Consider the following 24,039-nt stretch of genomic DNA (forward strand, 5'->3'; position numbering starts at 1 on the left):
CTGGGCAGCGGGGAGGACGCGCCGGTGCGGCCGCTGTGCAAGCCCCGCGGCATCTGCTCGCGCGCTTATTTCCTAGTGCTGATGGTGTTCGTGCACCTGTACCTGGGCAACGTGCTGGCGCTGCTCCTCTTCGTGCACTACAGCAACGGAGACGAAAGCACCGACCCAGGGCCCCAACGCCGCGCCCAGGGCCCGGGGCCCGTGCCAACCCTGGGCCCCCTCACCCGGCTTGAGGGCATCAAGGTGAGGATCCCCGTTCTCCCTGCTTCATATTCTGCAGGACCGAGCCAGAAAGGACAGACATCGGCAGTGCTTTCCAGGGTCCCCACTCTGCTCCCGGCGCCATGCGTGCCGGCCCCGCGCGCACCCACTCGCCCACCGGCGCGCACTTGGCCGGGTCGACAGTCTCCTCCTCGGGCGACGAAGAGGGAGGCCCAGGCAGCCTGGCCAAGGAGCTGCCCGCTGTACCTCTCTTCCTTAGGTAGGGCACGAGCGTAAAGTCCAGCTGGTCGCTGACAGGGACCATTTCATCCGAACCCTCAGCCTCAAGCCTCTGCTCTTCGGTAAGTCAGTTCCGCGCTCCTGGGAAGGGCCAGTGGGGCTGCGGTTCGGTGGCTGCCTTGACACTGATTTTGACCACGTGACATCTGTTTTGAAAATGGCTGCTTCAAAGTAGCCCTTTCTTTTTCCACCCCATGTTTATCAAAGTAAAGTATGCAGCTCCACCCACATAACAGGGTTACAAGGTGACCTTTGCAGGGTTAACAAGGTGACTCCCTCTCTCACCCCTACTTTCTGCAGTGATTCCATCACTGGGCTAGGCAATGTGAGCCTGAAGCTATTGCCTAAACATTTCTTAATACTGTTTTAGGCATTCCAGAGGAGCTCTGGGGGCGCAGTGCCTAAGGCATTTGACTGCTAACCAGAAGGCTGGTGATTCAAACCCACAAGCCACTCCTGGGAAGTGATACCACCTCGGAAACCCAAGGAGAGGTCACTATGAGTCACATCCGATTCCACGGCAGTGTGTTTCGTTTGGTTTGGTTTAGGCATTCCAGGGGAGCGTAGGTGGCACAGTGACTAAAGTGCTCAGCTGCTAACTGAAAGGTGTTGGAACCCACTAGCTGCTCCATGGGATAAAGATGTGTCATTGCAGTTCCATAAAGATTATGGCCTTTGAAACCCTATGGGGCAGTACTACCCTGTCTTACAGGGTCTCTATGAGTCAGAACTGACTTGATGATGATAGTGAGTTGGTTTGTTTGTTTTTACGACCATGAATTCTGTCCCATTCTAGAGGTGGAAGAGGGTGAGAAACTGATTACCTAGAGCTGATCTAGAGCTGATCTCAGAGCCTCTGGGGGCAGGTTGGGGGAATCTTACCCTCAAAGTGGGCCCTGTGGTCTGACAAGAAGCAGTCTGTCCAGATGTGGACACCACTGGGAAACCAGCCTTTGCTACAAACAGCATTGGTGGAGTCTCTGTGTTCAGCACAAAGACAGAGCCCTCCAGGGTGGGTCATTTGGAGCCAGCCTCATAGCTCATGTTTTCTGAGCTCTTGTTATGTGTTAGGTTGCAAGCATCTTGTGATCATCTTATTTAATCCTTACAACCCCCCCTGTGAGACAGACATAGTTCCCACACTCAGGCTAGTTAGTGGGTGGTAAAGTGAGGCAGACTCATACACCCAGTTCAGTGGTGAAACCAAGATTGGAATACAGGTAGCCTGGCTCAAGAGCCTACACTCTAGAGTACTAGCTGTGAAGACGCAGAAATCCTTCAAAGTGTACAGGTGTCATTCAAGGTGTGGGCCCCAGACCTACAGACCTTGCCTAGGGTAGGTTTGCCTAGCCCAGCCCTGGGTACCCCAGTTCATTAGCACACATTTCTGCCAACTTGGGGCCATTCCCAGCTGCTGGGGGATGGAGAGGGTAGGGGGCTTTAAGAAGAGGGCTGGGGCTGAGCAGATCATCTGATGACAAAATGCTACGTCACCCCTGGGGGGGAGGGCCCTGGCTGGGGGTTATGCTTAGACCTGTGGGAACGATGACATGCTTGCTAATTGTGGGGAAATAGGTTATGATGTCACTTCTTTTGTGGTAGTGGCCCTAAGAGGTGATTATGATGATGATTACTATTAAATAACATTGACGTCTCTGGCAAACATTGTTCTAGGTGCTGGGAACACAGCACTGAACAATGTTGTTGTTGTTGTTGTTGTTATGTGCCATCGACTCCGACCCAACTCATAGCGACCCCTCCTTGGGTTTCCGAGGCAGTATCACTACGGAAGTAGATTGCCCCATCTTCCTTCTGAGGAGTAGCTGGTGGGTTTGAACCGCCAGCCTTCTGGTTAGCAGTCAAGTGCCTTAGGCACTATGCTACCAGAGCTCCTGCATTGAACAATATAGGGAAACAAAACAAAAACTAGAGCTGACATTCAAGTGGGGAGGAGTCAGACAATGAATAAATAAATATACATGATAGAAAGTGATAGTTACTGCAGACAGCTAAGGCAGAATCTCATATGTTGCTGAAATAATAAATAGGGTGCCCTGAGAAAGTCATTTGACCCCATGCAGCCTCCAGTCTCTCTTCAGGGAGCATTTCCTGTTTCCCAGCTGTCCTGGAGACATTTGGTGAGTGGGACCTGGGCCACCAAAGGACCTCCCCTGACTGTGGTAGGCATTTCCCAAAGGTTTGGGTCATCAGGAGTATGCTGAGGACTTTGCCCTGACAAGTTCAGTTTAGAAGGGAGGTGCTACAGTTCTGAGTCATTGTCACCTCTCTGGGGATGTTACCCACTTTCTTGTGGCTCACATCTCCCCTCGTCTCACCTCATTCTACACTAATTCTGTCTTTACCTGGCAGAAAAATCTCATCATTCCCTCCCTTGAAAGTCTCCAAGACTTCCTATTACACTTCTAAATCTCATTCGGTGTCCCCAGGCCCTCTCACCTCTCAGACTTCATCTCCTTCCTCACCTCACACCCACTCCCCATTGATTCTCAGACACCAAGCTCATTGCTGCCCCGGGGCTTTGTATGTGCTATTCCTGTCACTGGAAGATTCAAGCCTGGTTCTTCCCACAGATAGTACCTTCTGTCAGGTGTTAGGCATCTACTCAGCTGTAGGAAATGATCTTCTGCATTTATTTGTGTCATTTGTGTCTCTGCCTCCGAGGTGAGCTGTATGTGTGAAAGGCCTGACTTTTTCTTACTGTGTCTTATGCCAAGAGCCGTATCTAGTGCTGGTAATTAGTGGCTGGCTGGAGGGGGTTACCATGTATTTCCAATCCAGCACCTGCCTGCTTGCTCAGAGTGGCCTCCACCACTACCCTGGGCTGGGCCTCCTGATTCAGCACCCTCCTCAAGGGCAGCACAGGGCACTTCTGCACTTCTGATGGACCAACGAGAATTTTGTTTTCTTAATTATTGAAGATAAAACAGTAACTGCCATCAGTATGTAAAAACATTTGAAAATCGCAACCTGGTTTATTATAGGACTTCCAGCTTAAGAAAATAGGCAACTGTATAAGACCACTGTGTTCATGAAAAACACTGGTTGGTCAGAAGTAGGGAAAGAAATTTTAGTGTGCATATTAGTCAGGTTTTTAAGCAGCTTAATGTAGCTTTCTGCATGGACCCTCTTTACCTCTGCTGTTTCATGTGCCAGTAAGGGTCTGTAGATGGAATTGGGTCTGTCTGGGCCTTGACAAAGAGCATCCTGCCCAGGGTGAGCATCGCCCAAGGCTGAAGTGTTGGGCTTGTGGGTGGTAGACTGGCCTTAGCTGCGATCTACCTACCTACCTAATTACCTACCTACCTTTCTATCTCCAGGGAGCTCTGATGGTGTAGTGACTAAGGGATTTGACTGCTAACCAGAAGGCTGGTTGTTCAAACCCACCAGCCACTCCTTGGAAGGAAGGTTGGGCAATCTACTTCATAGTGATACCGCCTTGGAAACCCAAGGAGGGGTCGCTTTGAGTTGGAATCAGCTCTACGGGGGCAGTGCGTTTGGAGTTTTTTGTTATATGTATCTCCAGGGGAGCACACACATTTTGCCTGGCCACTACAGAGCCATGGCTACAAAGTCCCAGGCTCCCCAACCTCTGAAGAATCCTACTTGGGCACTGGTGATGGTGCCACCCGTTGAGGACCAGCTGCAGAGTGCTGTTGGTTCAGCTCCAGGAATAGGCAGTGGCCACAAGGAGCCGGTGGCTCTGCATCACCCCATTCAGCACATAAGCCCCTCCATGTATGCCTCGTAGGAAGTTGTGTACACACATGGGGTCCAGCTGCAGCCGTCTCAGGGTAGGCGCCAATCCTGCATGGGGCAGTAGGCCCTGCCTTCAATACCTCCAGCCAGGAGTCCAGGTCACAATCTGAAATCCAAGGGGCCAGAGGGTGTCCCGTTGTGCAGAGAGAGCCCGACCTTCACTGGATCAGAGGGGCACTGCTCAGAGGGCACAGGCCATGAGGCGGCCTCCGACCCTGTCTATTCCACCTAGCGAACTAAAAACCCTCTTGTCTGATGCTCTGCTTTTGGAAACTGGGTCTTAGGGAAGGGCTGTCCTCCAGCTACCACCTCCTCAGCAGGTTTTTTTTGTTGTTGTTCAGTTGGTTGGTTGGTTTTTGTTGTTTTAGCAATGTCCCATGTGTAAAAAGAAGCTCTGGTGGCATAGTGCCTGAGGCATTCGACTGCTAACCAGAAGGCTGGTGGTTCAAACCCACCAGGTACTCTTCAGAAGGAAGGTTGGGCAATCTACTTCTGTAGAGATACTGCCTTAAAAACCCAAAGAGGGGTTGCTGTGAGTCAGAATCCATTCAATGGCAGTGAAAATATGTGAAAACGTGTAAAAAGTTGTTGTGTTTTTGTTTTTTAAAGCTCTAACCATGCATCTCTTAACATCTTAACATCTCTTCTTGGGTATCTCTTCTTAACATCATTTTCTCACTGAGCCAGGAGTTAGCATGGAGGCACTTATAAGGGATATGTAAGAGATGCTGCATGCTTGGGGCTCACAAAAGTTGCTGACATGTTGCAGAACATGTCCAGGGCCTCTTTGGATGATCATGTCCTGCAGTTCACAGTCCTTGCAGGTGGCAGACGGCACTAGGACAGAGGAACTGGTATGAGGCACCCACTGGAATAGCAGCATGGCGGTGATAGGCCCCCGTTCCCCCTAGTTCTCTGCCCTTTGGGAGACAGACTCCTGTTGTGGGAGTCCCCCTTTGTTTCCTGCCAGAGGGACTCTTTACCTGATGTCCTTGGGGAGTTATTTAAAAGTGCTGAAAGCAGCCTAGAGGCCATGCAGACTCTTGTGGGCTGCCGGGGAAGCATCTGCAGTGCAGAATGGCTGGCCAAGGGTAGTAGTAAAAAAAAAAAAAAAAACTCACTGCCATCGAGTTGATTCTGACTTATAGCGACCCCCTTTAGGTTTCTGAGTCAGTAAATATTTACTGAAGTAGATGGCCCAGTCTTCCTTCCCAGGAGTGGCTGGTGGGTTTGAACCTTTTGGTTAGCAGTCAAATGCCTCAGGCACTTGTAGCAGGCCATAATGGGAGCACAGCAAGACCTCACATGGGCTGCGGCAAGGGTAGACAGCCCTGTGGGGAACAAGCTGAGGGCCATCAGGATGCTCAAGAGTAGGGCTTGGGGGCTGTGAGCTGGGCCCTCAATTCAGCTGGGGCCTCTCTGTGCTTCTGGTGCTGCTGTGTGACTGGTGACTCCCCATGGGTTGCTGGGCAACGACACTCTAGTGGTCACCTAGCAACTGCCCTGCAGCCTGGTTTTCTGCATGCTTGCACCCCCACCCTCCATCCTGGCTCCCAGAGCTGCTGTCTTGTCTCTACTCCCCCTCTGCCCGTAGCCCAGGCTTTTTTCCTGAGTATCACCCGCTCCAGCTGAGTTAGCTGTTTTCTGTTGATAGAGGGATGTGGGAGGGGCCTTGCATCTTGGGCCTTTTCTCCTATTTTGGAGGGAGAAGGCAGGGCCATCTCTCTTGTTCTGAAAGGCCTTCAGGGCCCTGCAGTCTCTGGCCAGGGCTGAGGTTGGCAAAGACTGCAGGGGGCCTTGTCCTTGTGCAGTGAAAGAACCCATTGTTGCTGGCATGGTCGCTGGAGGCTCTGGAAAAGGCCTTTGCTCTTGGAGGAGGGCGCTGAGGGAGCAGCTGTTCATAGGGTTGGGTAGGCTAAAGAAGAGGAATTGGCCTTTCTGTCTTGGGACTCTTTGCAAGAAAAGGCTACTGGATGGGTCGAGGCATGCCTGAGGCCCAGGAGAGGCCATGGCTCTATCTCTTGCTGGAATTCCTTGGGCAGACTGAGCTCCCACACCTCAGTAAAGAGGTGCTCCTGGCTCTCCACCTCCACCTTGGCATTCAAGAACCTTGATAGTTTGTGTCCGACTATCCTAGGCACAATGACTAAGGCATTTGATTGTTAACTGGAAGGTTGGTGGTTCAAATCCACCAGCTGCTCCGCAGAATCTAAGGCAATCTACTTCCGTAAAGATTTACTGCCTCGGAAACTCAAAGGGGGTCCCTATGAGTTGGAATTGACTAAATGGCAGTGAGTTTGGTTTGAGGCTTTCTCCTAGTCTGAGGGTCAGACCCCATGGTGCTCACAGCTGGTGGTCTCCTGCCTACATCTACTCTGATCCCATAGGTACCTACTCCTCTCTGCTAGGGACACCACAGGTGACGCTGACCAAACAATCCATCTTCCTCCTACTCCCATCAGTGCCTTCACTGACTGGTGCTCAGCAAGGGTTCGTGAAGAGGCAAGTTACTGCAGGAGCAGGTCCCGGCTGAAGACAGGCCCCCATCTACATCTGGAAGTCTCTGCTCTACCTGTCAAGGCGCACAGGGGCAAAGAGGGAACAGCGGAAGACGAAGGCGTGGGGCTGGCACTCCCGGGCAAGGAGGGGTAGCCAGCTGACTGATTACTGGCAATGACTGGAACTTCATGCTGCTGTGTTGTGGTCCAGCAAGTTGGGCAACTGCATCTCTGCATAGTGATGTTGTGACAGCACCATGGCTTGGGGAACGGGCATGCATCACAAGAGGTCCCAGGAGCCCCTGTCCTGCCATCACCCCACAGCACCATCAGCACCAATGGTAGCCACAGCCTTCGCTCTATGACCTGTTTTGTCTGTCTTGGCCTGAGTGGGCCGAGGGTGAGGGCTTTATAGGAGGGCACATGCAACCCAGGAGCCAGCAGAGATGGGATCATGCTGGTGTTTGCCCAGCTCTCACGTGTGCTTGAACCCACCCGGAAAGGTCCCAGCACACTGGCCTGGGTGGGTTGTTTGCATTTGATTAGCGCACGGCACGGGTGGGATAAGGTAGGGGACTATTTGGGCCTGTGGATTACAGGCACCTAATAAACCAAAGAAATCTGGGCCTGTCTTTTCTTTTTTGGTTTACTTAAAAAAAAAAAAAAAAAAAATTCAAGAGTAACTGTTGATTAGCAATTTGTCCTAGCCCCATTGTCCAGCAGGGCTGTCTCCCAATACCTGGCTCACATCCTTCCTGGGTTCGTTGAGCTGGTAGGGGTGTAGGGGTAGGTAGGCTGGCCTGGGGACCTTTGTCTTGTCCACAGTGTCATCCTATCTGGGTCACCTATTCCTGGTAGGTGGCATGGATTCTTAGGTGGCCCAGGAGAAGTCTCTGATCTCTCTGTGGTTGGGGTTCCTTAATGATAAGAAAGGCAAAGTAAAGTGATCCGATGTTCTATTACAAGTGTAAGAATTAAGGTAAGAATTATGAAGTGCTTAGGACACCTGGTATATGGTCTGTTGTGATTACTATTCAAAACTGCTCTAATCCTGCCTCACAGTGGCCATTTTCCTCCCTCTTGGCAATGACTGAACTTCATGGTGGGAGTATAGTGCAAGATAAGTGGCAGGAGCCTGGTGAGACCCCTGAGACTATGGTCCCTAGTTACCCTTCAGGTCTGGAATTGAACTCACTCCTGTGGCTTCCAGCCAGGCATATGGGCTGAACATTTACATTAGGGAGATACATTTCTTGGAGCAATCGTGGGAGAACAGCAGGGCAGTGTTTACACAGGGAGACAGCTCGAGGGGCAGGATTGCATGGGAGGGAAGGGCACAGGGAAGAGGTACTACAGGGAGGAAGTGAGAAGAAAACTGTTACACCATGGGGAATTGCAGTCAATGTCATGAGACAAAATATGTATGAACTGCTGTTTGAAAAGTGAATTTGCTCTGTGAACTTTCACCCAAATCATAAAAAAATAAAAAAGATAAGTGGCAGGCCCCTTTGCAGGAATTCTGAGAGGACCCATCAGCAGTGTTTCATCCTCTCAGACAGCCCCTGTGTGGACTACTGTCCCCCATCTAAAGAAGTCAAGTCCTCTTCCACAGCAAGAGAATGAAGCAAAGCCTGGGCTCCTGCCCTGGAAGGAACTGAGGATTCCAGGACATGGGATTGAGGATTCCAGGAGAGGGCTTTCCAGCTCCACCAAGCTGCCTACTAAAACGAGGGCATCCAGCCACTGGAGCTATGGCCAGGGCCTGACCTATACTCAGGGGCTTAGTGGCATGGAACAGCCACTCAGCGTGTATTTGTGCCTGAAGGAATTGGAGAAGCAAAGGGCACCTAGGGCATCTTCTCAGAGACCAGCATCTGTCAAAAATCTAAGCGACTCTCCCTGACCTCCAAGCCTAGGATGTCAACAACCCAGCCTTGGTCAGATAACCAATACCCACTTGTGCAAAAGAATGGTGGGTAAGGCACTTGGACTCACCTAGACCACTTGGATGTCTTGTGCCTTGCTTATTTTTATTTGAACAATACTGAAAAGCAAAAATGAAAGCAAGAACAAGCTACTATCCCCCCACTTTTTAAATATATAAAAGTGGAGGTCCACCCTATGGCCTTTGGCTCCACCCCAAGATGGAAAGAGCTTAACTCAGGTACAGCTTAACTCCAGTTTACCTTCTACCACTTCCTAGAAATGTGTTTTTATCATGGAAGACCAAGGTCCCACATTCCAAACGCTGGCCAACCTTTGCAGGACAGCTTGACCGGAGGCCAGAGTACAGAGTACATGGAGTGTGTGATATAAGGGAGTGTGCTATTAGGGGACAGGGAATCCTCCAGGCTCCAGGAGCCCTGCAGGGAGGAAGGTATTGGGTGCATCAATGCCTTAGCTAAGTCCTAAGCCTCACTACCCACCTTCTTTTACGGCAGAAATCCCTGGCTTTCTGACTGATGAGGAGTGTCGGCTCATCATCCACCTGGCACAGATGAAGGGGTTACAACGCAGCCAGATCCTGCCCACTGAGGAGTATGAGGAGGCAATGGGCACGATGCAGGTCAGCCAGCTGGATCTCTTCCGGCTGCTGGACCAGAACCATGATGGGCGCCTGCAGCTCCGTGAGGTTGGGATCCTAGGACCTGGAATAGGCACAAAGTGGGAGTGCCACTTGGGCAGAGTCACTTGTTCAGCTCAGCCCTAGCCCCAACAGTGAGATGCCACCCCAAGTTAGCTTGGGCATGTCCAGGTCTAGGGCCTTCCCCATGCCCCCTGGAGTATCTAAACGGGACAGAGGTCTGTCCCTTACTCTGCCTTCAACTAGCCACCAGTGCACCCCATGGAGGCCACAGTTCCAGCAGGGCTAGAAGTGCCTACGGCCCTCAGGCTTCTTGACTGGCGTCCGGCTTTCTCCCCAGATGCCTCTGGACTTCTCTGCCTACCCTCAATTCTTTCCAGGGACCCTCAGACTCTATCCTGTGCCCATGCCCTCACCTGAAACCTTAGCCCTACAGCAAGAACTGGGCCATTTGTGCTCTGATCACTCACCATTATTGGGGCCAACCCCCACCAATGGACCCTCTTGTGCTGCAGGTCTTGGCCCAGACTCGCCTGGGAAATGGACGGTGGATGACTCCAGAGAGCATTCAGGAGATGTACTCTGCGATCAAGGCTGACCCTGATGGTGATGGTGAGCTCACACCTCACCACAGTTCTGTCCCTATGAGCTTCCTGCCCACTCCCAGGTGCACCATCTTGAAAGTGTAGGTGCTGCCCCGATAGCCAGACAGCCTCTCTGCTCTGCTTCTAAAGTGGCTAGAGATGTGGAGGTGCAGGTCCATCCTTGCTCCTAACCCCAAGAGGGCAGGCAGCCAGCCCGTCTGATTCCTCTTGGCGGCACCTGAGAACAATTCACAGAGATCCATTTGGCTCTCATCAGATAGAGTCTGGGCTGCAGGAGGTAGTGCTGTTTGTTGGCAGAGGGCAGAGTGAGTGAAGAAACCTGGTGACAGTGAGGCCAGGCTTGAGCTTGGCTGCTTGCCCTGCTGCATCTACCTATCTCCAGCCACTCAGGGTAGCAGTCTGCCCCTACAGGCAGGTCTCCCTTTTCCTTCTGCCACCTGAAGCTGTGCTGAGACACAGAAGTGGTGGTGTTGCTAACTACAGGAGATGGGCATGGTCAGGAAAGCTGTCATGTGAGCAGTTCTCCCTTTTGGGAATAACCCAGGAAGTTTCTCAGCTGTAGTCATCAGCCTTATACTCAAATTCTGAACCAACTGAGGAAGATACGGCAGCAAAATCGGCCAGGGAAGAATGGCCTTATGGCTGGTGAACCCAGATTGAAGAATCTGGCTTGTTTCTAGGGCTGGAGGGGCATCCTGCTGCTACAGCCCCATGTATAGAGCTGGTTACAGACCCACAGCCCTTGAGTGTCTCTCATCCTCAGAAAAATCTGGACCAAGGGGGGGCAGATGTCTCCCTTGGGTCAGCCAGGATAACATGGAGCAAACACACCAGCTACTCTTCTAGAACCCCAAGAAGGCAGAGCCCCTGCTTTGGGGGTTGGGCAAGAATGGGGATAGGGTCCCCATTTGGGGGAGCAGCCTGGTTTTCTTTGCCAAGGTAGGCCAGTGACCTAGCAAGTGGGACTGGCCAGATAGATTTTATCCAGGATGGGACCTGAGGTCATGAGGCATCCCCTGGGGACTGGGCCCAGCTTGCACCTTACAGTGTGGAACGTTCTGGAGGAGATCCAGTGCTGGCTACTGTCTCCTTACCCTCCACAGGACTGGAGAGTGGCCACCACACTCTTCATAGTCAGGCTAGAAGGTCAGGGTGGTCCTTAGCCTAAGGTCCAGGCCACATGTCTCAAGCTTCCTTTGGAGACTCTGCTCTGGCCACTGTTATAGGAACTGGGCTTCTTCCCTTTCACGGCCAAATCAGAAGGTTTAGTTGAGGAAATGAGAGACTTATTTGGGTCTTCCCTTCGGGTCTGACATGATGGAAACTGGTTCATCTGACCCAAGAGTCCAGGTGGGGTACAAGTGCACACAGCCCTCTAGTGTCTGAGGCCAGGGGCTGCTGCTGCCTTTGGGGTAGATAGGGAGGTGCAGCCTGCTGCTGCAGCGTCCCCTCATGGGCTTGGGAGACACTGATGCCAGGTCCTGTTGTGCAGGAGTGCTGAGCCTGCAAGAGTTTTCCAACATGGACCTGCGGGACTTCCACAAGTATATGAGAAGCCACAAGGCAGAGACCAGTGAGCTGGTACGGAATAGCCACCACACATGGCTCTACCAGGGTGAGGGTGCCCACCACGTCATGCGTGCCATCCGCCAGAGGTGAGCACCTGAGGCTGTTCTCTCCCTACCTCTGGCCTGGTACAGGAGAGATGTTCAGGGGCCCCTCAGAAGCCCCTGACTGGGGCTGAGAAGACAGAATTGATCTGCCACCCCAGGATTAAATTCCACTTGTTAGACCAGGATGGAGACCTGTGGAAAGATGGGCAATTAACACAAATCAGCTTTAGTTGTAGGCAAACAATATACAATTGGGATTAGAAATAGATATGAGTGTTTGTTTTCAGCCAATTGAAAGAAATGACCCCTTTTCTCTGCTCATAGGACCTCCTGCCCTTGAACAGCTAGGGGCTTTAGATCAACAACCTCCTTGTTGGGGGATGATGGAGTAGAGTCAGCAAGCCTGAGTCTGTGCCCCCAAACTTAATGGAATCTCCCTTCCCACCCAATGGGCATCTGATAAGCTGGGAGAAGGGCTCATCACGAGTGATCCGTTCATGCTCTACAGAGCAGTGGTTCATGGGACTTCCAGGGAAGTTGGGCAGGGGCAGGTCCAGGGTCCATCTTGGCTGACTCCTTCAGGGTGCCCAGCTGACCACTCACTGCCCACCAGGGTGCTGCGTCTTACCCGCCTGTCACCTGAGATCGTGGAGCTCAGTGAACCACTACAGGTTGTGCGGTATGGTGAAGGAGGCCACTACCATGCCCATGTGGACAGTGGGCCCGTGTACCCAGAGACCATCTGTTCTCACACCAAGTTGGTAGCCAACGAGTCTGTACCCTTCGAGACCTCCTGTCGGTAAGTACCTCCTACTTGGGGGCTGCCTCCACCTCCCAGACCAGGCACCCCTGTGTCACAGGCACAGTCCTATCCTGTGAACATGCCCCTCTGCATGGGGCCAGAAGAGCACTGAGGCCATCCTGGTTGATGAAGCGCTTGTGTCTCCCTCCAAGTTGTTTACCAAGTGGCAGGATAGGGCTGGCTGATGATCATCTTACCCACACAAATCAACAGAGATTGAGGTACCTACATACACTGAAACTTGCCCCCAGAGGTCTGAGGCTAGGGGAAAGGCTGAGCCTCCAGTGCTTTCACCATCTGTCCCAGATATCGATCCTGCCTCTACTGCTGGAGGCTCCATCTTCTCTCTCTTGTGTGCCCCCGTTGCCAAGGTACAGAGGCAGGTCTGTCCTTTCCATGTGGCAGCTCTGGCTCAGCCCCTTGCAGTCCCTGACCAGCCCTTCTGCATGAACTTGCTGCTTCTGCTAGTCTACCTTTCCAATTTGGGCCCTTGGTCAGGGCCATGTAATTTATCTAAATACTCCTGTGAGCTTTGCCACAAAAAACATTGACATGCAGAAAAACTGGGCTTGTAGGGGAAGGGTGGGACTAGGGGCATCTTGGCACTGGCGTGTCCCTCTGGCCCCTGGGAACCCAGGCAGCCTATCCTGCCAACAATGAGCCCCTGGGCATGTCATACAGCTAGAGACCTGCTCAGCAGTCCCACTGCCTTACAGCTACATGACGGTGCTGTTTTATTTGAACAACGTCACCGGCGGGGGTGAGACTGTCTTCCCTGTAGCAGACAACAGGACCTACGATGAAATGGTAAGGGCCCTGGCCAGGCGATTATCCCAGTGGGCTGGCTTGGCCTTGGGCTCATCTAGTACATACCCTTCTAGGCCTGGGAGGAAGGCCCAAATGTGCTCCCACATCTGGCTGGTTTGCCTCTGGGCCATCTTTGGCTGTCTGGCCTTGGCTCCTGGCCATGCAGTGTGGTCAGCCTATAAACCCCAGCAACTTGCTGCCCACAGAGTCTGATTCAGGATGATGTTGACCTTCGTGACACTCGGAAACACTGTGACAAGGGGAATCTGCGTGTTAAACCCCAGCAGGGCACAGCAGTCTTTTGGTACAACTACTTGCCTGATGGGCAAGGTGAGTGCTTATGGCCAGGCCATGGTGCCCTTCTCCTTACCCAGGCCCCTGTAGGGCTGTTTCTAGCCATCCTCAAATAGCATTCTGCCCCTAGTGCCCTCCCAAAGAGCATCCCTGCTGACTTCAGCAGGTTGCCCCAGCACCTGTGCAGACACCTGGATCATCTTGACCTGTCCTCCCTCATGCCCCAACTTACCTGCTTTCTGGGCCTATGGACCCATGTCCCTTACCAACCCAAGCAGGAAAGGGCTGTGGACAGGCCTGGCAGTTAAGTAAGCTGGTCTTAGAGGGCCAGTGGTGTGGAGAAAGTACTAGGTGGCTGAGATGCTGAGCTCCCAAGGAGGCTGTGGGGTGGGGCATTTGCTACTTGAGGTGTGTGCATAGCTGGGCCCACCCTGAGCCCTTGAACCAGAAGAGCCAAGTTTGGACCAGCTCAGCCTAAGGACCCTCTCAGCATTTCCCTTGCTCACACCACCGACCCCTGCAGGCTGGGTGGGCGACGTTGACGACTACTCGCTGCACGGAGGCTGCCTGGTCACGCGCGGCACCAAGTGGATCGCCAACAACTGGATCAACGTAGATCCTAGCCGAGCGAGGCAGGCACTCTTCCAGCAGGAGATGGCACGCTTAGCCCGTGAAGGTGGCGCCCACTCGCAGCCCGAGTGGGCCCTGGACCGGGCGTACAGCGATGCCCGTGTGGAACTCTGAGGGGAGGGTTGGTCCTGGTTTCTACCCCTCCGGGTGGCCGCTGCCTGAGGTAAGGGCCCTGTGTCCGCCTACTCAACTGCAGACCAAAGGCCTGAACGAAGTCCTGCCTCACCCCCGCCTCCAGCTGTGACTGGCGTGCAGTTCCTACATTCATGTTATTTATTGTGTACAGACTCATGCTGCCCTTATAATGTCAAATAAAATCACACGGCTTCGAGGTGCTGACCCAACAAGTTCTGGGAGGGCGCGAGGGAGACCCAGGCAGGAGGAGAGGGCTGGCAGCCCGTAGTGCACCGCGAACGTCACGTGAGGGGAGGGGCCGAGGACTGTCCCCCCACAGGCCTCGCCAATCATGAGCGGGATCGCTTGGGGCAGAGGGTCGTCATTGGACATCAGCTGCAGCGGGGCGTCCCTAGGCGCAGCTACTTGTAACCAAACGCTCAGTCGATCGGCAGCGCGGCGCGCGGGGAAGGGTCGTTATCGCGAGAACACACCTCTTCTTGGTGGTGGCAGTCGCCGCAATTCGAGGCCCGACATGGACGCTCACGAGGAGTACGTGTGGCCACGGGCCACCTCGGAGCTCATACTCCTCCCAGTCACGGGTCTGGAGTGCGTGGGGGACCGGCTGTTGGCGGGTGAGGTTTGATTTGAGGCGCGCGCTAGCAAGCGGAGAAACTGTACCAGCCTGGGGCGGGGCCACGAGGAACAAAGGGATGCTGCGGGACTAGGCCCGAAGGTCCTGGGAAGAGACCCCAGGAGAACGCGGGAACGAGGACGGGCCTGGAAACAAAAACTGATGTGGCTACTACGGCCCTTCATAAACTGCAGCCGGCCTGGACAGGGGAGGCAGGGCCGCGGGAATGTCTGGGATGACGCGGTCGTTTCGGGGGAGGGGTGCTTGGTTAATTCGAGGAGCTTGGCGGGGTGGGGGCTTTTCCAGAGTAGGTTTTGCAGGAGGTCGGGGCCGGGGGAGATTAGCCCCTCCACGGGGCAGGACCTAGTGTGGCTGGGGGTGGGTTCAAGAGCGGGCGGGGGTGTGACCTCTCCTGGCAAGGTAGGAATGAAATTCCTCTGAGGAGGATGGGGTTGAGGGAAATTGGGGTGAAACCTTTCCAAGAAAGGCAGTCAGTGCCCGGGAAGGCGAAAGGTGAGGCCCCTTTTGATAATCAGGGTTGGGGTCGGGCCGTCCAATGTCGATGCCCCTCGGAGGACGGACTGGTGGGGAGCACCAAGCTTGCCATGGTGGTGAGGATTTGTGAACTCTTAGAAAGTGAAATTCACAGGACTTGGAGACAGATGTGAAGTGGGAGATTGAGAGAGGAGTAAGCTGGGGGCTTCCAGGTTTTTGACTCAAGGACGGGCAGAGGGATGAGTGCACTAAGAGAATTTGAAGAGGATGTCAATGTAGCAGGAGGTGCCTCAGGGTGGCCAGGAGGCAGCTGGCTGTTCAGTTCTAGAGATACCTGGGTAGAGGATGAGGCTATCCAGAAAGTGTTCATGTGAGTCAAGGATGGAGGGAGGTGCCAGACAAACTGTTGGGAGCACAAGGAGAGTACATATCATGAAGCAAGAAATGAAGTTTCTGTAGGCTGTATTTGTTGCATTCTGCTGTGTGCTAGACTGGGTCTAAGCTCTTGTGTGTCTGTTTCATCTGTTCTTCTGACAGCCCTTTGTGTTGCTGCGGCTCTGGGGCTCTCTGAGCTGAGGCCACCATACCCAGAAGGGGGGCTCACACAGGGGGCCAGTGGTGGGCCAAGGTTCAAGGCTACAGCTCTGCCGAGACCAAACTCTCCTTATTCTTCCCATTGGTAATCAACACGCTCACACCTTCCCAGATACGGGGGAGAGGCTCCTGAAAATCAGGAGGGGTGTGACCATTGACCTGAGAGTGGAAAGGTTGCCTTAGCAAGACTACCTCTCCCCTGGAGAGAGAGGAGGAAAGATGCTGCATGGGGAGGTAGATGAGGCCAGGTACTGGGAACTGAAGTGGAGAGGGTTCTGGTCCAAAGGATGAGAGTAAGATGATGAAGAGCTGGCTGAGAGTTTAAAGAATTCATAGTTGAATTGAACTGGAACGGTTGATAAAGGGAAGCAGAAAGCCTACAGTGAAAATCGAGCTGAAACTGAGGCCAAGGGTTTCCCAAGGTTCTCGCCTAGGGGATCACATGTCCTAACACATTCACAGGTTACATGCTAATAGGTTCTTTCCCTACATGTCATTGGCATGTGGGAGGTTCTGACGTGGCTCTTTGCCTCTGTCTAGGTGAGGGGCCAGATGTCCTTGTGTACAGCTTGGATTTTGGTGGGCATCTGCGGATGATGAAGCGAATACAGAACCTGCTTGGCCACTATCTTATCCATGGGTTCCGGGTGCGGCCAGAACCTGATGGAGACTTGGACTCGCAAGCCATGGTGGCTGTGTTTGGGAGCAAGGGGCTCCGAATTGTGAAAGTAAGCTGGGGGCAGGGCCGCTTCCGGGAGCTCTGGCGCTCTGGCCTATGGAGCGTGTCTGACTGGATCTGGGATGCACGCTGGCTGGAGGAGAATGTGGCTGTGGCTCTGGGCCACAATTCAGTGGTGCTCTATGACCCCATGGTGGGACGCACCCTGCAGGAGGTACACTGCACAGACAGATGCACCCTCTCCTCAGCCTGCCTGATTGGAAAGACTTGGAAGGAGCTGACCATGGTAGCGGGTGCCATTTCCAATGAGCTCCTGGTCTGGTACCCAGCAGCCACTTCAGAAAACGAGCCCGTGGCACCTGACCGGCGGGTCAGTGGGCATGTAGGTGTCATCTTCAGTATGTCATACCTGGAAAGCAAGGGCTTGCTGGCCACAGCTTCAGAAGACCGAAGTGTCCGCATCTGGAAGGTGGGAGACCTCCGGGTGCCTGGGGGTCGAGTGCAGAATATTGGGCACTGTTTTGGGCACAGTGCCCGTGTGTGGCAGGTCAAGCTCCTGGAGAATTACCTTATCAGTGCAGGAGAGGACTGTGTTTGCCTGGTATGGAGCCACGAAGGTGAGATCCTCCAGGCCTTTCGAGGCCACCAGGGCCGTGGGATCCGAGCTGTAGCTGCCCACGAGCAGCAGGCCTGGGTCATCACTGGGGGTGATGACTCAGGCATCCGGCTGTGGCACCTGGTAGGTCGTGGGTACCCGGGCTCGGGGGTCTCAGCTCTCTGTTTCAAGTCCCGTAGCAGGGCAGGTACCCTCAAGGCTGTAACGCTGGCAGGCTCTTGGCGGGTATTGGCAGTGACTGACACAGGGGCCCTCTACCTCTATGACCTCGAGGTCAAATGCTGGGAGCAGCTGCTGGAGGACAAGTGCTTCCAGTCCTACTGCCTGCTGGAAGCAGCCCCTGGTCCTGAGGGCTTCGGATTGTGTGCCATGGCCAATGGGGAGGGTCTTGTCAAGGTCGTCCCCATAAACACTCCATCTGCTGTTGTGGACCTGACTCTGTTCCAGGGGAAGGTGTACAGCCTGAGCTGGGCCCTACGCGGCTATGAGGAGCTCTTGTTGCTGGCATCAGGCCCTGGGGGGGTGGTGGCTTGTCTGGAGATCTCAGCTGCACCCTCTGGCAAGGCCATCTTTGTCAAGGAACGTTGCCGCTACCTGTTGCCCCCAAGCAAGCAGAGGTGGCACACGTGCAGTGCCTTCCTGCCCCCAGGTGACTTCTTGGTGTGTGGGGACCGCCGAGGCTCTGTGATGCTGTTCCCTTCCAGACCAAGTCTGCTTAAGGTCCCTGGGGTTGGAAGCAAGGCTGGGCCTGGGTTACTTGGCGTGAGTGATAGCAGTGGTGGGGGAGGGAGTACCTCAGCTGAGTGGGGCCCTGTGTCTACACTCTCTTCACTGCATGGGAAGCAGGGTGTGACTTCAGTCACCTGTCACGGTGGCTACGTGTATACCACAGGGCGCGATGGTGCCTATTACCAGCTCTTTGTGCGAGGTGGCCAGCTCCAGCCAGTCCTACGGCAGAAGTCTTGTCGAGGCATGAACTGGCTGGCTGGGCTCCGCGTAGTGGCTGATGGGAGCATGGTCATCTTGGGTTTCCACTCCAATGAGTTTGTGGTATGGAGCCCCCGGTCACACGAGAAGCTGCACATCGTCAACTGTGGTGGAGGGCATCGCTCCTGGGCCTTCTCTGATACCGAGGCTGCTGTGGCCTTCGCCTTCCTCAAGGATGGGGACGTCATGCTCTACCGGGCCCTGGGTGGCTGTACCCGGCCACATGTGATTCTCCGGGAGGGTCTACATGGTCGTGAGATCACCTGTGTAAAACGTGTGGGTCCTATCACCCTGGGGCCTGAATTTGAGGTGCCCAATTTTGTGCAGCCTGACCACCTGGAGCCTGGCAGCAAGGGGCCCGGTCTGATCGACATTGTGATCACAGGCAGTGAGGACACTACCGTCTGTGTCCTGGCACTCCCCACGGCCACGGGCGCGGCCCACGCGCTCACAGCCGTTTGCAACCATATCTCCTCGGTGCGCACTGTGGCTGTGTGGGGCATTGGTACCCCGGGTGGTCCTCAAGATCCTCGGCCAGGCCTGACTGCTCATGTGGTGTCTGCTGGGGGCCGGGCTGAGATGCAGTGCTTCAGCATCATGGTCACTCCGGATCCTAGCACCCCAAGCCGCCTTGCCTGTCACATCATGCACCTTTCATCCCATCGGCTAGATGAGTACTGGGACCGGCAGCGCAATCGGCACCAGATGGTCAAGGTGGACCCAGAGACCAGGTGGCGTGCAGGGGTGTGGGGTGGGGTCATTCAGGGCAAGCCCCATGCAACTGCCCTCCAGCTTACAGGCTCCACCTGACGGCTGTGTTGTTGCTGCAGGTACATGTCCCTCACTGTATGTGAGCCTGACCGGCCTGGCCCTGACCCCCTTGTGGCTGCAGCCTGTAGTGATGGGGCAGTGAGGTAAGAGCATAGTGCCCAGGGGGCTGGGGAACAAAGGATGTGAAGTTGTCCTCAATGAGTTCTGAGCTGCCCCCCCCCACGCCCCCGCCAGGCTCTTTCTCTTGCAGGACTCTGGGCGGCGACTTCAGCTTCTTGCAGAAACCTTCCACCACAAGCGGTGTGTCCTCAAAGTTCATTCCTTTACACATGAGGCACCCAACCAGCGGCGGTGAGAGGGTTTGGGCGAGGGTCCTGCATGGGTTGGGTGGGGCCTCCTGTTGCCCTCCTTCACCCTCATTGACCTGGCTCCCCTTTTCTTCCTCCTAGGAGGCTGCTTCTGTGCAGTGCAGCCACTGACGGCAGCCTGGCCTTCTGGGATCTCACTACTGTGCTAGACCATGGTTCTGCTGCCCTGGAACCACCAGCAGAGCCTGGGCTTCCGTATCGTGAGTAGCTAGTGTGCAATGGGCTGCCCTTCCGCACCCCACCCCTTACCTTCGCCCGTGTAGCAGGCTGAGTCTTGATAAGTATCTTCTTCCCCCAGAGCTGGGCAACCCCTGCCTCACCCTCCAGGCCCACAGCTGCGGTATCAACAGCCTACACACTTTGCCCATATCTGCGGGCCACCATCTTGTAGCCAGTGGCAGTGAGGATGGCTCCCTCCACGTCTTTGTGCTTGCTGTGGAGGTGACAGAGCTGGAAGAGGCTGCAGGGGAAGCTGAGCGGGGACCCCAGCTGCGTGTGCTAGAGGAATACTCTGTCCCTTGTGCACACGCTGCTCATGTGACAGGTCTCAAGATCCTGAGTCCAAACCTCATGGTCTCAGCCTCCATTGACCAGAGGCTAACCTTCTGGCGTTTAGGGCATGGTGAACCCATCTTCATGAATAGTGCTGTGTATCACGTGCCAGATGTGGCCGACATGGACTGCTGGCCTGTGAGCCCCGAGTTTGGCCATCGCTGTGCTCTTGGGGGCCAGGGTCTTGAGGTTTACAACTGGTATGACTGAAGTATCCAGCAGTAGCTGGCATGCTGGGCATGGGGCCTGCTCACGGACAGAGTAGAATAGTGAGTGACTGTCTGCCTGAGCCCAGTGGGCCTTGAGGGCAGGCGGAGGCAGCTGTGGGTTCTTGACTTCAGAGCAGGAGCTGGAGCTGGAGCTGAGAATGCTGCCTGGGCAGACCAAGAATGTACCCCACCCCCGCACCCCACACCAGAATACAGCTTTTTAACAGAGCAATTTATTTTGGCTTCAGGCCCCTAACAAAATTTGTGGTTTTTTTTTTTTCCTCTTCCCCATTCAATGACTTTGTGAACATTCCCAGACATTACGGCCTGGTTGCTTTAGAGGTGGTTCAGTGGAGGGAGGCCCAGCATGGCCAAGCCAGCATGTAGCACTTCACGCACGGCCTGCAGAAGTTGTAGGCGAGCAAACATCTGACCAAAGAGGTGTGGTCGAGGCTCCTGGAGGAAAAGGGGTCTGCTGTTCTCATCCTCTGCTTTCCCTGCCTTTACCCTGTACCTGTCCTGTCTCTCCCATGTACCCCTTCTTGCTATGTGCTTACCCCCAGAACGTGTACACGGTTATAGTATGAGCTGAAGTCCATGCTGAGCTGCACCAGGAACTTGCACACCTAGAGATAGAGATCAAGTCACTGGCCTGGCCCTAAATGCTCTTGTGCCCCAAACTAGAATAAAGACTAGAGTGTATAGTGTCTGGCCTGTTCTACACCTTACCAATTCTGTGCGGACAGTGATGTGGAGCCCTGGAGATGTATAGGCCAGGGCTGCTGTCTGGTTCAGCAGATCCGGGAAGGGGAGGACGCTGTTGAAGAGCAGCAGCCACTCACCCTGTGGGAGAGAAGGGTGCTGGGAGGGAAAAGCCAAGCCCCTGCTTGTGCCAACTCCTCAGGTGGGGTACTCACCTCATCATGCAGCAGTGAGAAGTCCAGGCTGCTCACGGGAGGAAACGGGGGGTACAGGCCTTGTTTCATGCTGTCCTTGTAACTCTCAAAGAGTGTGGCAAGGCGTGCACAATTATACATGACAAAGGTGCCACTCTTGGTGCCCTTTGTGGAAACGCTTCTGTCAGCCAGGGTTAAGAGGAGCTGGGGGACAGGAGCATAGCTGCAGAGAAGCAAGGCAGCCACCACACTCCATCCTCCCAGCCCTGGCCTTGTGTGTCACTCAGGTTTACCTGAGTCTGGGGGGCTGTGCTGAGCATCTCAAATTTGATGGTAGCCACTGAGAGAATCCCAAAGATCTCTGTCCAGGCTGGGTCTGAGGGAGTCAAGCTCAGTTAGTCTCTGCAGACAGGGGATACCACGCAGGGGTACAAATAACTTTTCCCTACCCCAGAGCATAGTTAGTCTCCCAGGTGCACCTTGTGCCAGGTCCCCACCATGCTTGAGTGCTGAGGCCTTGCGTACCTGGGCAAGCCGGAGTCTGTATTTTTAAAAGAAGAGAGCCAATGGGTAGGGTCCCAGTAAAGACTGCACCTTCACCCACCTCAACTACTCAGGATAGTCTTCCTTCCCGCCTCACTCACTCATAGTACTGGGGGGCAGTCAGGGTACCAGGTCCACCAGCTACTTTCACTGGGCCACAGACCAGATGCTTCTGTCAGGAAGATGGCAGGGGCTGAGTCCAGTTGGCACTATTCTTCAGCAATAAGTTCCTCAAGGGGCCCAGATCTGATGCCTCTGCTACACGAGGACCTCCCCAGCCTGTCACCACCGGTGCCCCAACCAAGTCTTAAGCCCAATCACTCTGGACACAGTCTACTCTCCTGAACCTATTCAAGATTCTCTGGGATGTACCTTCAGACCCCATCTCCTCCTGGGCCTCTGTACCTACGGCATATGGCCCCTCACCAACCCCAGTGTTTCTCTCAAGGTCAAATGTCACCTGTACCCACTGGCTATCAGGACCTTGGTGAGCTTTCAAGAACCCTTTGAAATTGGATAGTAAGCTCCACCATTGCTGACCTACCTGTCTGATAGGAGCCTGGGCATCCAGCTTACACCAAACCAAGTCTAACTTTTGTTGTTGGAACTCCTCCTCGCAGCTTACCACATGGACAACAATGCAGCTATCTGCACCAGAACCTGGGGTCCCAGCCTAGAGGGAGGAGAGCAGTCACTTTGGGGACACCAGACACTTGGCTTGCTGGAGGCCTTCAGGGCTGAAGAGTAGCTAACCAGGCCTGGGGAGCTGTCCTCAGGCCAGTTCTGCACAGCATTCTGCAGCTCAGCCAGGGAAGAGAGAAGCTCCTCTGTCACTGCAAAGAAGACAGCCTTGAGGCTAGGGGGAGTGCAGGGTCCCCCCCTCTTTTTAATGGCCCTGCTAGGCTCCAGGTCCTACCCAGACAGTTGTCTAGGTTGGGGTCATAGCCAGCTGAGCGCCCCTGCTCTTCTACCAGTTCTTTCAGGTACACTTTGCCCAGGACGCCGGGGGGCAGGATCTCCCCATCTTGGGCAGTAAAAAGCCCAGCAAAAGCGCGGCTCCTCAGGGTTTCCGTCGCGGCTCTCTCCGTGGCAGCGGGCCATTCCACTCGCAGTTGCTGCAGGAAGACACGCATGTGCAGGTCCTGCGTGGCGGGCACCAGGCGCACACTCATCCTGCGAAGCGAGGGAGTCCGCTTCAGCCAGCGCACGCGGCCCACCCAGCTCTCCCTGTCTTCCCTCTCCCAGCGCCCATTCTGAAAGTGGCGACGCTCTCAGTCCCGAAGTCCTGCCTTCCCCGCGCCCCAGCTCACCCGCGAGCGTGCAGAGCTCGCGCCAGATGATCGGCCACGAGAACCGCACGCAGCTGGCTCAGGCGGAGGGTGCCGGGGGCGCCTCGCAGCGCCGCACAGTGCAGGACGACGTGAGGACCTGGCGAAGCGGGTGTGGTAGGGGCGGCGTAGGCGGCCACTGAGCCGAGAACGCGCTCAAAGACAGCGGGCCGCTGCAGCTGGAGTGCCAGGCCGGCGGGAGTGGGCGCGCAGCGCTGCACTGGGGCAACACCGGGGCCGTGCAGGCCGGCGACAGCAGTGACCACGGATTCGGGTACCTGTGTGGGTGGACGGGCGGATAAGTAGGCCCCACCCCGGCGCCCCCACTACCCGTGGTCCCACGTCTGCGACTGACTTGCGCTCACCTGCTCGTCTCCAAAGCGCGCCTGCAGAGCGCGCCGTGGCGCCAGGAAGTCGCGGGCGCGCAGATGGCGGGCTCGTGTCTCCTTGAACCACACTGGGCCGCCGGGTCCCAGGGCAGCATTAAGGGCCCCTAACGTCTCGCCTACCCCAAGACGCTCTATCGCCATGGCGACCGGAAAAGGAGCGCGCGGAACCGGAAGCAAAATGTCAGGAGGCCGAACTTCCGGGAGGGCTGTTGGCCGGGTGCAGTCTGAACGGACAGGTGCGTCCGAGGGGCCCGCGTTGGGCGCTTCCCATTCGTCTCCCCACGGCGCTCCCTGCACGTCTCACCTTCCTACAGGGTCCTTCTCAGATCCAAGGCTCCTTCGTGGCTGCGTCGCCTCTCATTAGCAACTAGGAAAAGGACCCTCGCGACCTAGTCAGTTCGGATGGGGCTCATCCTAGATCTTTTTCCTCATTGATGTCTCACATTGCATTTCTTTTTCTTGTGTGGTTTCATTTCCCCCATTTTACACGCGATTAAAACATCAAACGTTCCAAATGGGACTTGTCATTAGAATAAGGAATCTAACATTAAGGCCACTTCCCACCAAAAAAACAAATCCACTGCTGTCATTTCCGACTCAGAGAGACCCTGAAGGGCAGAGTTGAACCGCTCGGTAGGGTTTCTAAGGCTTGTACATCTTTAGGAAGCAGACTGCCACATGTTTCTCCCCTGGAGTGGCTGGAGGGTTGAAACCACTGACTTTTTGGTTAGCAGCCAAGTGCTTCAACCACTG

General features: G+C 54.8%; 3 protein-coding genes across 3 annotated transcripts in view; 2 read left to right on the forward strand and 1 right to left on the reverse strand.

Moving 5' to 3' along the window:
- The window catches only part of P4HTM (prolyl 4-hydroxylase, transmembrane), a 17,793-nt gene extending 3,568 nt beyond the window's left edge, over positions 1-14,225 (forward strand). The window contains exons 3-11 of the mRNA XM_007955368.1: positions 2-243; positions 482-563; positions 9,218-9,408; positions 9,876-9,972; positions 11,458-11,620; positions 12,192-12,377; positions 13,097-13,187; positions 13,394-13,517; positions 14,005-14,225. Of these exons, the coding sequence (XP_007953559.1) occupies positions 2-243; positions 482-563; positions 9,218-9,408; positions 9,876-9,972; positions 11,458-11,620; positions 12,192-12,377; positions 13,097-13,187; positions 13,394-13,517; positions 14,005-14,225 (1,397 nt within the window). The remainder of the gene's footprint in view (position 1; positions 244-481; positions 564-9,217; positions 9,409-9,875; positions 9,973-11,457; positions 11,621-12,191; positions 12,378-13,096; positions 13,188-13,393; positions 13,518-14,004) is intronic.
- Positions 14,226-14,678: 453 nt separating this feature from the next.
- On the forward strand, positions 14,679-20,131 carry WDR6 (WD repeat domain 6). The gene is made up of 6 exons (XM_007955311.2): positions 14,679-14,860; positions 16,489-18,961; positions 19,061-19,144; positions 19,236-19,352; positions 19,451-19,569; positions 19,668-20,131. Exons 1-6 carry the CDS (start codon positions 14,761-14,763, stop codon positions 20,129-20,131), a joined length of 3,357 nt encoding a protein of 1,118 aa, XP_007953502.1. The 5' UTR covers positions 14,679-14,760.
- Positions 20,132-20,466: 335 nt separating this feature from the next.
- Positions 20,467-23,427, reverse strand: DALRD3 (DALR anticodon binding domain containing 3). The gene is made up of 12 exons (XM_007955310.1): positions 23,263-23,427; positions 22,880-23,175; positions 22,486-22,742; positions 22,323-22,402; positions 22,114-22,242; positions 21,671-21,741; positions 21,506-21,567; positions 21,320-21,402; positions 21,048-21,230; positions 20,860-20,973; positions 20,688-20,756; positions 20,467-20,586 (listed from the first exon to the last, which is right to left on the reverse strand). The coding sequence occupies exons 1-12, from the start codon at positions 23,425-23,427 to the stop codon at positions 20,467-20,469; spliced, it is 1,629 nt and encodes a 542-aa protein (XP_007953501.1).
- Between the last annotated feature and the right edge of the window lie 612 nt (positions 23,428-24,039).

Source organism: Orycteropus afer, unplaced genomic scaffold (genome assembly GCF_000298275.1).
Source record: "Orycteropus afer afer isolate SDZICR_OR568_19922 unplaced genomic scaffold, OryAfe1.0 scaffold00498, whole genome shotgun sequence".
Lineage (NCBI taxonomy): Eukaryota > Metazoa > Chordata > Mammalia > Tubulidentata > Orycteropodidae > Orycteropus > Orycteropus afer.